At 48.4% G+C, this 15,388-nt stretch overlaps 1 protein-coding gene across 3 annotated transcripts in view; it reads left to right on the top strand.

Annotated features, from left to right (window-relative positions):
• Positions 1-15,388, top strand: part of ACSM3 (acyl-CoA synthetase medium chain family member 3) — a 599,327-nt gene that overhangs the window by 494,570 nt on the left and 89,369 nt on the right. For all 3 annotated transcript variants that reach the window (XM_086940799.1, XM_086940798.1, XM_086940800.1), the window contains exons 9-10: positions 13,798-13,878; positions 14,217-14,318. In XM_086940799.1, coding sequence (XP_086796925.1) covers positions 13,798-13,878; positions 14,217-14,318 — 183 coding nt within the window. The remainder of the gene's footprint in view (positions 1-13,797; positions 13,879-14,216; positions 14,319-15,388) is intronic.

The following is a 15,388-nucleotide window of genomic DNA, read 5'->3' on the forward strand; positions in this document are numbered from 1 at the left end:
GCAAACATGATAGCGGTACTGGGGGACCCCTGGGGCCACTATCAGGTCAGCTTAACATTGGGAATGGACGAGCCAGATCTCTGTCGAGAGGCTCTGGCAGATCCCTTCAAACCAATGGCTCTCACAACTCGTCTCAGAGAGGGATGACGTCCCCTCAGAGGAGAGTGTACGAAGCTAAGGAAAGGGCAGCCAATCTAAGGATTGAAAGGGAAGAACTTGCCCTGGCCAAAGAGAGGCTTGCCTTTGCTAGAGAGCAACAGTTAAGTGGGGCAGTCCCCACTGGTGGCAGCAATGTACCTAGTAATAGGGAAAAGAGTTTCGATGCGAAACACCTTGGTAAGATAGTGCCCCCCTTTAAACAAGGGGACGACATCCACAAATGGATTACTGCTTTGGAGAGGGCCTGCACTGTGCAGGGTGTTCCCCAGAGTCAGTGGGCAGCTATCTTGTGGCTCTCCTTTGAAGGAAAAGGAAGAGACAAGCTCCTCACCACAAGGGTGGAGGATGCTAACAATTACCAAATCTTGAAAAATACACTCGTTGAAGGGTTCGGCCTAACCACTGAGCAGTACAGGGTGCTGTTCAGGGATACCCAGAAAACGCAGTCTCAAGATTGGTCTGATTTTGTCGATTGTGCCACTAAGGCTTTTGAGGGCTGGTTGCTGGGCAGTAAGGTTACTGATTATCAAGGATTGTATAATTTGATGATGAGAGAACAAATTTTAAACAATTGTCAGAACCAGTTGTTGCATCAGCATCTTGTCGACTCGGATCTGACCTCTCCCCAAGAATTGGGAAAGAAGGCAGACAGATGGGTTCGTACAAGAGTTAAACAGAACCAGGGCCAGAATCAAGGTGGTCAGAAGAAAGCAGACCAGAAGGGTAAAGATTCTAAAGGGGAACAAAGTGACCAGAAGTCTTCGACAGGTCCCCAACAACCCAAAGAGGGTGGGGGTCAGGCTCCCCAAAAGAAGAAAGAAGGCCAATCCAAAAGATGGTGCCAGTACTGTAAAAGTAAATCTCACTGGTTTAGTGAGTGCACCAAGAAAGGAGGAGGGCAGACTCCTGCCACTGCAGCCCCTAAGGCACCTGTGCCCCCTAGTACAGCCAGCAGTGGTAGTGCGCCTCCCAAGGGTTTAGTAGGGTTAACCCTGGGTTCTGAGGGGCGTGACAACTTAGTTGGCACACTCACTCAGGCTGTCCTTGTCAGTACAGGGGACGCGGACGTATCCCCTGACGTAAGCCCCAATACTTTGGGCAAATACCGACAGACGCCTTTCATAAATGGAAAGATGGCTCAGGCCTATAGGGACACTTGTGCCAGCGTCACCATGGTGACGCCTAACTTTGTGGACCCTGGACAGATCATGCCAGGTACAGAATTCCTGGTGACCAATGCAAGCAATGTCACTACCAATCACAGTATGGCAATTGTAGCTTTCTCCTGGGGAGGGGTAACTGGCCAAAAGAAGGTTGTAGTTAGTCCAGACCTCCCAGTGGATTGTTTGTTGGGCAATGATTTGGAGTCGTCACAATGGTCAGAAGTGGAGCACCGGACTCACATGGAAATGTTAGGTTTGCCAGCACATGTGTTCGCTGTGACTAGGTCACAGGTCAGGAAGTGCCCCACTGAACAGGTGCTGGATCCTGGAACAACGGACCAGACACCTCCCAAGAAAAAGAGCAGTAGGGTTAAGGCTACGCCTTCCCCCTTGCCCCAGGTCGAGGATCAAGTCTCAGAGGAGGCTGACCTACAGGAATTGCGGGAAACTGAGCCTAGGGAATTCGAACTTGATCAAGTTGAATTCTTGGGTTCAGGGGGACCCTCAAGGGAAGACCTGGGGAAGGACCAGTTAGACTGCCCTTCTCTTGAACCCCTCAGACAGCAGGCTGCTGCTGAGGCTGCTGGGAATGCCACAGGTACCCACAAGGTATACTGGGAAGATGGACTCCTGTACACTGAGTCAAGAGACCCCAAGCCTGGCATGACCAGGAGGCTGGTTGTACCCTTGTCTCAGCGTGGTTTCCTACTTACCTTGGCCCACGAGATTCCCTTAGCAGGTCACTTAGGCCAGACGAAAACGTGGGACAGGCTTGTCTCACACTTTCACTGGCCTCACATGAACGAAGATACCAAGGAGTTTTGCCGCTCCTGTGTCACTTGCCAAGCCAGTGGTAAGTCAGGTGGCACGACAAAGGCCCCCCTTATACCAATGCCTGTGGTGGGGGTACCCTTTGAACGGGTGGGGATCGACATCGTCGGTCCCATGGAACCACCTACAGCGTCAGGGCACAAGTTTATACTGGTGGTAGTGGATCATGCCACCAGGTATCCTGAAGCTATTCCCCTTAGGACCACTACAGCACCTGTTGTGGCAAGAGCCCTAGTTGGAGTATTCTCCAGAGTGGGCTTCCCTAAGGAGGTCGTCTCCGACAGAGGTGCAAACTTTATGTTGAGCTACTTAACTGCTATGTGGAAGGAATGTGGTGTTAACTACAAGTTCACCACACCCTATCACCCACAATGCAATGGGCTTGTTGAGAGATTCAACAGGACCCTAAAAGGGATGATTCATGGACTACCGGAAAAGCTTCGGCGTAGATGGGACGTCCTGATCCCCTGCCTCTTGTTCGCCTACAGAGAAGTCCCACAGAAGGGGGTTGGCTACAGCCCTTTTGAACTTTTGTACGGGCATCCTGTAAGGGGACCCCTGTGTTTGGTGAAGGAAGGATGGGAGAGACCTCTCAAAAAGCCTGCAGCCAACATAGTGGACTATGTGCTCGGCCTCCGCTCGCGGATGGCTGAATACATGGAAAGAGCATCTGAAAACCTTAAGGCCAGCCAAGAACTCCAGAAAGCTTGGCATGACCAAAAGGCTGTCTTGACTGTTTATCAGCCCGGACAGAAGGTGTGGGTGCTGGAGCCAGTGGCCCCAGCAGCACTCAAGGACAAATGGTCCGGGCCCTACACCATCCTGGAGAAAAAGGGATAGGTCACCTACTTGGTCGACCTAGGAACTCCCCGGAGCCCCCACAGGGTGCTTCATGTCAACAGGCTCAAGGCATATGTCGACAGGAAGGACATGAGTTTGCTCATGGCCCTAGATGAGGGACAGGAGGAGGAGAGTGACCCTCTCCCCGACCTGCTCACTCAGAATCCTGACGATGGATCGGTAGATGGTGTTGTCTTTTGTGGCAGCCTCTCCGAACATCAACAGAGAGACTGTAAACAGGTTCTTCAGTCTTTCAGACATATGTTTTCTCTAACACCCAGCCAGACCGATTGGTGCACCCATGAGGTTGACACTGGCGACAGCTTGCCCGTTAAGAGTAAAATCTACCGGCAGCCTGATCACGTTAGAGACTGCATCAAGAGTGAAGTGCAGAAAATGTTGGAGCTGGGAGTCATTGAACCCTCGGATAGCCCTTGGGCTAGTCCCGTAGTTCTAGTGCCGAAACCTCACACCCAGGGTGGTAAGAGAGAGATGAGGTTTTGCGTAGACTACAGGGGTCTCAATGCAGTCACTAAGACTGACGCCCACCCAATACCAAGGGCAGACGAGCTTATCGATAGATTGGCTTCGGCCAACTACTTAAGTACGTTTGACCTGACAGCTGGGTATTGGCAAATCAGGTTAGCTGAGGACGCCAAGCCTAAAACCGCATTTTCAACCCCTGGTGGGCATTATCAGTTCGTGGTGATGCCCTTCGGTCTGAAAAATGCACCTGCCACCTTCCAACGGTTGGTGAATCAAGTCCTTACTGGGCTGGATGACTTCTGTGCGGCGTATCTTGACGATATCGCTGTCTTTAGCTCCACCTGGGAGGATCACCTGGTCCACCTGCGGAAGACGTTAGAGGCACTGCAAGCAGCAGGTCTCACTATCAAGGCCACCAAGTGCCAGATAGGGCAGACACAGGTTGTATACCTGGGCCACCTTGTAGGTGGAGGCCAGGTTCAGCCACTGGAGAGCAAGATACAGTCAGTCAGGGACTGGGCTCCTCCAACCACCCAGACTCAGGTTCGAGCTTTCTTGGGCCTGACTGGTTACTACCGGAAGTTTGTCAGGAACTATGGTTCCATTGTGACACCATTAAACGAACTGACAAGTAAGAAAATGCCAAAAAAGGTTCAGTGGACAGCGAGCTGTCAAAAAGCATTCGATGACCTAAAGCAGGCCATGTGCACGGCGCCTATCCTCAAGAGTCCGGACTACTCCAAACCATTCATTGTCCAAACAGATGCTTCTGAGTTGGGTGTGGGAGCTGTTCTTTCTCAACTGAATTTTGATGGTCAAGACCAGCCCATTGCTTTTATAAGCAGAAGGCTGACCCCTAGAGAGAAGAATTGGTCAGCTATTGAGAGGGAGGCCTTTGCTGTGGTTTGGGCCCTGAAGAAGCTGAGGCCATACTTGTTTGGCACTCACTTCAAGATTCAGACCGACCATAAGCCCCTCTTGTGGCTAAATCAGATGAAGGGTGAAAACCCCAAACTGCTTAGGTGGTCCATTTCCCTACAGGGGATGGACTTTACAGTGGAACATAGACCTGGTACTGATCATGGCAATGCCGATGGGCTCTCCAGATATTTCCACTTAGAACAAGAAGACTCACCTGGTCAAGGTTAGCTTACTGTTCCGACGTTTGGGGGGGGGTCATGTAGGAGAGTAGGGTCTGCAATCCTATGATCACCCAGATTTTTTGCTTTTGTTTCACTGGTTTACGACTTTCTCTGGCTGTGGGCCTGCTAATCAGACCCACAGCCTGGCTGTTCTCTTTCTAAATTACGATATGTACCCTAGGTGCATTTACCAATTGGTACTGGGCCACCTTATCAGACCCCGTAACGCAGGGCATAGGTGTACCCAGGGCCGCCAGGGGCTGAAGCATGTATTATGCCACCCCTGGCTGGCCTCCTAAATTTGACACAACTGGCTGCACGACAGCTGGGGCGAAGACGTGTAACCACCCTTCGCTTTAGGTATAGTAGCTCTATATCTAACCATACAATGGACACCCGAGTTCCTATCAGTCACTCCTATGGCAGGCCTTAACAATCCTGAAGGCAGAGTGCGTGGGCTCGTGTGAGCTAGGTTCAGGCCCGAGCCGAGCCCGGTTGCAGCTTGCAGAATCAAGACCCAATAGCTGTTCCATGATAACGCGTACCATATCGGTAACCCCGGTGTCGCGTTATCAAGGCATGTCGAGTAAGGTGTCATACGAATCGGGGTGCTGCCCTCTCACCAACTCTGGCGATGAGGTTAGCATCCCACCCTTCTAGAGGGACACGACATGTACGTAACTGTGAACCCCGGTTAAAGTTAACTGAAGCCTCAGCTCCACAAAATGGATGCTGCCACCACAGACACAAGTCTGACCTCCTGCTGCTGGGAGTCCTTCCAGCGAGGAGCACTTGGACAAAGGGTTTCCTGTCGAGGGCGCTGTTCGCACCGTCCCAGACAGGGTTTGTGTATTCTGGGTAGGTAGGGCTTTGGCGAGAAGGTGACTGCGGAGTGGCACCCCGGTGCTCACTACGCATCTGCCGGTTAGAACCAGTTCCAGGGGCGACAGCCCTGGCCTGGGGAAGCCCGGCAGGGGAGAGGGGCGTAACTACCCCCCTTCCTGGTCCCACCCTTAGGGCAGGACCTAGTCATGTACCCACCCCTTTCTTTAGGATAAAGACCGGAGCGGGGACCCTTCCAAATTAGATCATCTTTGAATCAAGAACTACTTTCTACGAAAGGACACTCAAGACTCTTCTCAAGATTTCTCCCTTGTGGCTAAGGAGTAGTCACCCTGCATCAGCGGGCACCATCTAAGAACCCTGCGGTTTGCTGCAAGTCCTTCCTCAAGGATCCGACGGCCCAGCTCGACGAGAACCGGCTTCCCTGGCACCTCTGACCTCTACCCACGTCATCAGCTCAGCTGTGATCTGTGGGTGCGACGAGACCTCGAGGGACCGGCCATCATCAGAACCTGCACGCTCTTAAAAACCAGCACGACCATCGAGGTAACTCTCTGGTGAGTGCTCTGGGGTCCGAGAAGCCCCGACCCTGAGCCGCTCTAGCACCGAAGTGCAGTCTCCCAGCATCTCCACGATCTGCGTGGGGCCCTTCTGCTCGCTGCTCAGCACGTTGTCTGGTCACTCGCCGCTGGCTTGTGCCCTTCTGTGACGACATCCGAGAATCATCACTGCTGGTCTGGTTGCTCCAGACTGGCCCTTGCTTCCATCTTTGCGAGAAGCACCCCGGACCCTCCTGGTCCACTCAAGACGCCATCTTAGGCCCACCACGTGGCCCTGAGATCTGCCAAGGCTTGTTGCCCCATCCTGGGCCCAGCGACGCCGACAGCATCATCCTTCGTGGGACAGCTCGCACCTCCACCGTGGTCGCCGACAACGCCTCCTGGTCCGTGAGACTGCAGAGCCTAGCGTCGCCCACTCACCTGGTCGAGGTGACGGCCAACCGGTGCCTTCCTGGTACCCTCTGACTACTGGCTAGTAGTACGAACTTGGTCCCCTCTGCTTTCAGGTTTCATCAATCTCCGATCCAGGCTTGGATCTCTACGAACTATTGAGCACTGGTCGCTGGCCAGCAACTCCTTTCTTCCGGCTCCTGGCTCGTCAGCGAAGACCCCGACGCCTGTAAGACTTGTGCAGCCGCAGCCCTCGTGGCTAGGTAACTCGGCATTTCGGTGCCTGCATAGCCTCCTTACTCTAGGGTCCCGAGTCCCTCGCTTCCGACTTGCCTTATCGGGTCCGCCCGAGACCTTAACCTTTCCGTGTCCCCGGACACTTGTTTTAATTGTGCACTTGAAGTATTTGCTAAAGAGATTTGGTTTGTGCTTAGTACCCTGTCCTCATAAAGAGTACAGGGCTGTTGTGATTCTTAATAAATATCCTGTTTATTTTCATAACACTTGTGTAGTGTCCTTTCACTTGGTGTTCAAGGGGTACATGTGTGGTAAACAGCTGGCTTAACACGCCCTCTCGAGTCTTTAGCCTTAGACTGCTCGTATCCACGCTACTAGGATAGCTGGTCTATAGGTTGACTTACAACCAAACACCATAAGGGTCGTTGGAACGATACATAGCGGTCGCTAGAATAGCGAACGTTGCATATCGGGCCAACTTCTCACAGAAGGGTCAGCCAAATCACTCTACTAGAGTCCAACAATGAACTGAAGGGAACATGACTCAGGTGTGACTGAGCAAACATCTGACAGGCACAGGCGTGCTGATTCCCTCACCTATTCCTGCCCTGCAAGTGTAGAGACATTAAAAACCCCATAGCTTTGCAATATAAAAGCCGATAGCACATACTAGAGCGGAAAAAGTGACTCATGACATAGCACCCACTGAATTAATTGCAGCCTGTGCTGAATTAACATTGAAAAATATGTTTTCATGTACCAACATCAATATGGCAGGCAAATGAGTGGCCTCCATGAATGAAATAAAATAAATGAAATGGAATGGCTGTTTATAAAGAGCGCTGCTAACTCTGAAGAGGTGTCCCGGTGCTAGCAGACTAGCAAGACTGAGAATCCAGATCCTACTGTCCCAGCCTGAAGAGCCAGATTTTTAGAGCCTATCTGAAATCCTGCTTCGTCTCCAGCCCACGCATGTGGCTGGGCAGGGAGTTCCATAGTTTGGACGTCCTGACTGTGAAGGACCTACCTCATTGCATTTTTGCGAAACGAGGGGGCAGTAAGACGGTGCTGCTGATTGGATCTTAATGTCTGCTCCTGGTGATAAGGTATGAACCTTGACCTGAGATAGCCCAGTGCTTTGCCATGGTAAGCTCGAAAAGCCCGGGTAAGTGCCCAAAACGCAATCCTCCTGGTCACCGAGAGCCAATGTAGCAGTCTCAAATGCAGCATATGCTGGCAAATGGACCCTACAGATTAGCCTAGCAGCTGCATTCTGCACCATCTGTAACCTGTGGGTCAGAAGAACTGGCAATGCCAGGTAGACACAGTTAGCATAATCGGATTGGGAGGTAACCAATGCATGGACTGTGATTCTACGGTTTTCTTTAGGCAGAAAACGTATCAATTTCCTTCAAGTTTAAACTTTTCCAAAGCAAGCCGAAGAAATTTGCCTGATGCAGCATTTGTCTCCAGCATTGCCAGTAGTTACATGTATACTTATCAGGCTTCCCCGACCCCCGCCCGCCCCGACATTGTCCAGAAGCCCGGGCCCCCGCCAGGCCCGTCCCCCGCCAGGCCCGTCCCCCGCCTGCCCCGACCCTCGCCTGACCCGACCTCCGCCTGCCCCGATTTGTCCGTGGGTCCCCTTACCTCAGCCGCCGCTCCTCCCCCGCACTCCTCAGTTTACCGTTCCACCGCTCCTTGCTCCTCACCGCCGCTGGTCACCGCTCCTCTCGCCTGTCCGCTGCTCATCACCTCACCGCCGCTGGTCACCGCTCCTCCCGCCTGTCCGCTGCTCGTCAACTCACCGCCGCTGGTCACTGCTCCTCCCGCCTGTCCGCTGCTCCTCACGTCACCACTCCTCCCCTGCAACATGTCCGCCGCTCCTCGTCGCGCTCCCGGACGCCGCTCTTCCCCGCGCTCCTGACGGGAGCACGCACGTCACGGCCGGCACTACTTCAGAGGGACTACTTTTTTTATGCACATTTTTTTAAATAACGTTTTTAAAAAAAAAAAATTATATAGCCTATAACCATCTGCACACCCTGACGATTACAACGGTGTATCGGGTGTGTGGATTGGCGCTGTGGTTCCCGAGTTTACCCGCCTCAAAGCCTCAAAGTTCTTCCTTTATTATAGTAGTATAGATGGTGAGGAAATTATGGCTACTGCTTTCAAAACTTATCTAGTTACACCCCCTCCTCAATACCCCATCTCTAGATGTAAAATTCATTAGACAGAAAGCCATTTTAAAGTACAAAGAATAAAATGGAAAACATATCATTGATTTATTCACAGTACCAGCTGATGTTAACATACACCTCAACTAAAATAGTTCTCAGTCAAAAAAGAGCCTGTTCTAAATTAGACACAAATGTTAAAACTGTTATGACTTTGAGAATAACTAATCCAGCTTTCTTGGAACATTTAGCAGGGCATTTTACTTCCCCAGCTATTAATAAAAATGGTGCCACTCCCAAGGCCAGTTTATGGTTTAATAATAACTGTTGTAAAGCCCAGCGCTCCCTAGCTAGAGTCATCAAAACCAGAGACCTGGCCCAAATGTCCCTACCTAGAAAAGCTTACAAAATAGCAATCGCCCATGCCAAAAAGAACTGGGAAGATTAGAGATGGAATGACATGAATGATGGATGCACACCCGGAAATTTTACATTATTTTAACAGTTTATATCTTGCAATGGTGCTTAGGCTCTAATGAAACCTGCTAATAACATTGCTCCCTCTGTGTGGGTTGAGTACTTTAGCAACATATATTCCGCCGCTCCAACAAGCCCTCCCTCTGATATCGTGGTGGAAATATTAGCGTCATCCTCCCCTCCGCACCTGTTGGATACCCGGTACGTGGTTGAATCTCTGTTGGCTACTGCAAGGGGCACAGCTGCAGGACCGCCTGACATGCCAGCTGGCGTTTTTTTGTCTGATATTGAGCCTTGGGCCCGCTACATCTAATCCATCGCCAATGCCATTCCTGGTGGGGCCTCCATCCCTTAGACACGATAAGGCGCTATTGTAATACCCATCCGAAAAAAAGGAGACAAATCACGCCCTAACAACTATAGGCCAATAAGTCTAATTGATTGTGTCGAAAAAGTCTTTTGTCACTGCCTCCTTGCCAAGATTCAGGATTGGATGCTTGAGATGGATTTTTCGAGCCCCGTTTCAAGTAGGTTTTTAGGGCCAAAATCTCTACAATCGATCAGGTCTTCCCCTTTCTATTGATTAACTGGTGCACCGTCATTACCGGCAAGGACAACCTGAATGTTGCTTTTGTCGAGCTCAGAATCGTCTTTGATTTAGTTCCACGTTCTACCTTATGGCAGGTCTTGGCTGCAATGAATACGTCCCAGAATCTTTTGTTCTTGTGGATACATCTTCATGAGAGCAATGTTGCCAGTATTAGGTGGGGGAAGCAGGACGAGCTGACTGATAAGATCCCTCTCCTTAGAGCCATAGTCCAGGGCTGTGTACTGGCTCCCATGCTTATTACTGGTTCCCTTGTTTATTAATGATATTGTCTCCTTCCTAGCCCAGGTGGAGGCAGAGGACCATGTAGTGGCTCGAATCAAAATTCCAATTTTATTATTTGACAGCAAAATGCTGCTGATCTCCAAGACACAGAGCGGGCTAAAAAAGCTCCTAGATCCCTTTGAGGAGTTTTGCCTTGCCTGGGGTCTGGAGACCAACACTACCAAAACTAAATTGATGTCGTTTAATCCCCATAAGTCTATTAGGAAGAATATTGTCCTTGAGGCGGTGGATTCTTTCACCTATTTGGAAGTTATGTTTAGTGGACGTACGTCATGGAAACCTCATGTTAAAGCCGCTCTAAAGCTCAAACAACCCACAGGCATTACAGAAAGAATATTGTACCGCATATACTAAACCGATTACCCCTGCACTTCACACTGATGAGGTCAAGGTTTTGGGGACTGTTTATATGGGACTGAGTTATGAGACTTTTCTAATATCAATCTGCTTACCAGTGCTGAAGATATTTTTTTCATGCAATTTACCCTAGCCCCCCCCCTCCCCCCAGCACCCTCTTGCACCCACTCCAGTTGGACATCGGATTAAGTAGTCTAGTTGATAAAGCCAGGTTGTGCCCCCTTCTATATTTGCGCCTATTATGGACTACCATAGCACGTGTGTATCATTGCAACAGCCCTTCAGGATGTATTGGTCATTGACCAGTTCCACACACTCCTCTGGCTTGGGAACATTAGAGAATCGTTTCGGCTTCTTGGGCTGTCAGATCTTTGGGAACACCTACTACTACCTTTCCGTCTGTACACTCCCTTAAGTCATCTTATTGGGCAGCTGTAGCAGTCACCAACATTAAAAAGGCCCAGTCCTTTAAACTGGTTAGGGACTTACTTGATTTCAAATCTTTGATTGAGTATAAACCATACTTGGACCAGGTGATCTATAGACAGGAAGTTATACTTCCAGTTTAGAGTAGGCACTCTTTCATGACTGTTTCTATAAGCAGGAAGTTATACTTCCAGTTTAGAGTGGGCACTCTTCTGTGACGGCTTCTATAGACAGGAAGGTATACTTCCAGTTTAGAGTGGGCACTCTTCCGTGACTGCTTCTATAGACAGGGAGTTATACTTCCAGTTTAGAGTGGGCACTCTTCCGTGACTGCTTCTATAGACAGGGAGTTATACTTCCAGTTTAGAGTGGGCACTCTTTCGCTGAGAGCATTTACAACTAAGTGGTGTGGTGGGGCCACTGATACATGCCCCATCTGTCCCCCTACAACGGCGAGCATCAAACATATATTCTTTGCTTGTCCAGCTTATGCTCGGCCATGTAAAATCTGGCTACCCATTTGAAGACACCTAAGTGAATGTAGCCATTTTGTTGGCCTTTGCATCCTGAGGGCAGATTGCCGCCTAATATTAGCTATCCCAGTAGCCAAGTTTCTGGGTGCAATGAGGGTACTCCGCCGAAAGGTACTTTGAGCCTGTTCACCACCCTGTTTTATTCCTTTTGCTTGTTTTATTCATTATGCTAGTAAAAAAAAGTGGCCGACCCATGGTTACTCCAAAAAGAAGGCAAAACGGGCAAAGGTCCCCAGTTCTTGCAGCCTACACCCGATAATCTACGAAGGCAGAGAAATTAAATATAACCCGCCCGACTTGCTCCTCGCAGCCTGAAAGTGGACATGACAAGAAGGCGTGACAGGGTCTGTGAAACAAAAAGAGAGAGTGTTAATAGTGGGGGGTGGCTTAGGCAGTGCAATGCCAGGGCTTCAAGTGGTAGCAAGCGAGGCCTGTGTAAGTGTAAGTGTAGTAACCTGTGTGGTATTTATCTGGTTACATACTCCCTAGCTGCTCGGCCAGTGTGAATGTGATGCATGGAATGTTGGTGTGGTAGTCTTTAATGGAATGTTTGGGTGCCTGGATGCTTGAGTGTGTCAGTAGGAGTATGGGCTGAGCAGCATGAAGACTGCTCCTAATGGGGCTGTATCTCTACTACCCATCTACCTATAACTGGTCTCAATAAATTACCTGAAACTAAATCCTGGCTGTGGACTTGATGAATACAGTAAGTTACCCTGAACTGGAAACACCACCCCACACCAACCAGACTCCACATGAGTAAAATTTGGTCCCAGGAGAGAACAGAGCAATGCCAGCGATAGCTCGTGTGGATTTTACTTTTGAGGGTTGTGGCTGGCAGAGTTTGAGACCAGGATCTGAAGACATATGGCAATGACTTGTCTCAAACAGTGACTTTCATCATGTTGGGGACCAGGCAGGTGCAGGTTGCAAACTCAGAAGGCAAATAGCTGATAAAAACAAAGGGCTGGGAGAAGGTGGCCTATATATGTAGGCCACAGACCTGATAAGAGCTATATTAGAAGAAGAAGGGAATGTTGTTTGAAAAAAAAGACAAAGATGTAACTCATTACTTAATGCAAGTAGACTGACACTAAAGGCTCACAACATGGAAGGAAATGTACCTCAGCAATTGGTTAGGAAGAAAGTAAAGCCAAGTTGTGCTACATGTGGGGGGAGCCAAGGCATGCAAGTCCCCAAATAAAGTAAAGTAGGCCAGGCTTCAGGGAACTGGGGAATCGTTTCACATCGGAGATGCCTATTTAAGCCACTTTAGTCAATATGAGAATTGGTTGCTGGGACCCACGGGCGACCCAACAGGTGGAGCACGTAGAGATGCAAAATTGAAGGGAAACCAACTAGGAATGCACAACAGCAAGTCAATCAGGAATATAGAAGCATATACAAATGTGAGAGCCTGTAAGACCTGGGAAAGTGCTCCCTCCCTCCCTTTTCAGGAATGTCAGCAATACACATCCACTGTCTGGAAAAGCTCCATAACCTCCATCTCATGTACATGACCAGGCCAGGGACTTTGCAGAATGGAACGCACTGGCCGCTTAGGTTCACTCAGACATTCATGTACTGCATACCAACTCCTCTTGCAGGCGCTCACATTTCAACCGCATGGGATCTTGGCGCTAGGATTTCGGGTTCACTGTGCGCAGTGGAAACTTTGGGTGAATGGGCCAGTAGGCTAATACTGGCATTAAACAGGTAACAAAAAATCCTGGTGAGAGTATAATCACTGCCAAATTATATGTTGCCACAACTACGATACACAGATCACAACCCGGGCTGGGACAGTAGTCCTGCTGTCACTTTGAGGAGTCACTCACTTGGTACGTCACAGTGGATTAGTGTGAGGCTGGGGCCAAAGTCTAAAACCAAGATAACAGATACCCATTAGTTTATGGGTGTGATGGGATGTCATCTCATTTAAGGAGCCTAACAACAAGGCTGCTTCTTACCACCCATGTGCATGCATTTAATATGTTTCCCAATTATTGTAGTACCTTATGGTAGGTTGTCTTTACTGTAGCAGGTTGGACATCCATTTATGATGTTCGGATTAAATGGTCTAAAATGATACTATTAAGAGGCTTGCACCCTGGAAGAAGGCAAAATTGAATGAAGCGAATTCAGTGCTTTACAAACAAACTTTTTCAAATTCTATCTACTCACCTTTTTATGTTTGAGTGTTTCTACAGCAAATTTTTATTTTTAACTTCTATTGCGGGAGTCTCAAAGTTCAAATGTCTTTTCTTTGTTTTTAATACAGGTGTTAGTTTGTGGGAATTTCAAGGGAATGAAAATCAAGCCAGGCTCTATGGGGAAGCCGGCGCCAGGTTATGATGTACAGGTAGGATTCAAAGCTCATTTGTTAATGCCATATACACTCATAGAAATATGTTTTGAAGCTTTGTGGCTCAGTGAGAGGAACTGTAAACTCCTGAGATTCAGTAGTTGTGTGAGGTTACTCCTAACCTCAATTCCAGGTGTTTAAAGAATCTAAAGAAGCCTGCTGCGGCAGTGACTCCGCTGTAGCTGTTCATGAGGTAACATGGAGTGGCAGCGCAGAGGAATACCTGGTCTGCATCTGGTGTTATTGTGCACATGGATTCAACCAGGATTTAAGAATATGGGACAGGAATTTTTAAGAGTAATGGGGGTCATGAATCGTATTTTCTTCTATTACAGATCATTGATGAAAACGAGAACATACTGCCACCGGGAAAGGAGGGAGACATCGCCATCAGAGTGAAACCCATAAGGCCCTTTTCTCTTTTCTCTGAGTACATAGTAAGGAAACAGTTTTAAAAAAAAAAGCAAATATCATGAAACTGCTCTAAAGTGCCAACTGCAAGCCTAAAGTTTAGTATTATATACTTCACCCTTGCAAAGCGTGGAAGGTTGCAATGCCTTGTTTTAAGAACGATTTTTGAAAAGTGTTCTCTTGTACAGTAAAATATTGACTGTTGCTTGGAAGTTATTATAAAGAAATAAGAAATAAAATGACTATAATGTAAGTCGATTATTTCGAAATACATGAATTAGAGCTGTCCAATCACAACTTAACACTAACAATCGCAATATTTTCCCAGTACCGAGACTTCCTGCAAGAGCAGGTGTGAAAACGTTTCAATGTACAGCGGTCCATGATGTATACTTCCTTATGATTTAGCTCAATCACATTTCCTTGAATGAAAATTCAAAACCAAACTCAAGCGTTACAAGAGTAAGCTTCTACGTTACCAATATAATACTAGATTTTTACAGAGTTATGGAAAGGGTTATATTCACCTGCAAACATATGGCACATAAATATAGAGAAATTGTGAAACCTAGATGTAAAAAAATTTTTTGCTCTCTTTGTCATTATGTCAGAGACTTTTAATTATCTGTTAGAGAGTGAAACCCCTCTTCATCGCAGATGTTGTGGAAGCTTCCCAGTCTGACTCTATTCATCCCACTGCCTTTGTAGCCCTTCACCTGAGGTCTCTTGCCACTTCAAAGAATGGTTAGTGCAGAATGCATCCGGGTTTTATTCGTTGAACAATCAACTTTTTGTTGCCACATGGAGCTGGATATTGTTTTCCTCCCAGGAAGCCGCAAAGCAGAACTGATTAAATTAAAAAATAATCGACACTGTTTTAAATAGACGAATAGTGAACGCCTGATTAGAAGGTAGTGAGATAGGGATTTATTTAGGCTGTGCTGGACAACCCTCTGTTGGTCAAGGGGTCGAGAACCATCCACCATATTCAGATCCCTGTCTGCCCGTTGACCATCTCAGTGCTGTTCCCTTCACAGCACTGAAGATTTGCCAAGATTAAGACTCTCAACCAGCAGACATTTTTGTTCAGAGAAAA

This window comes from Lissotriton vulgaris, chromosome 10 (assembly GCF_964263255.1).
Source record: "Lissotriton vulgaris chromosome 10, aLisVul1.2, whole genome shotgun sequence".
Classification (NCBI taxonomy): domain Eukaryota; kingdom Metazoa; phylum Chordata; class Amphibia; order Caudata; family Salamandridae; genus Lissotriton; species Lissotriton vulgaris.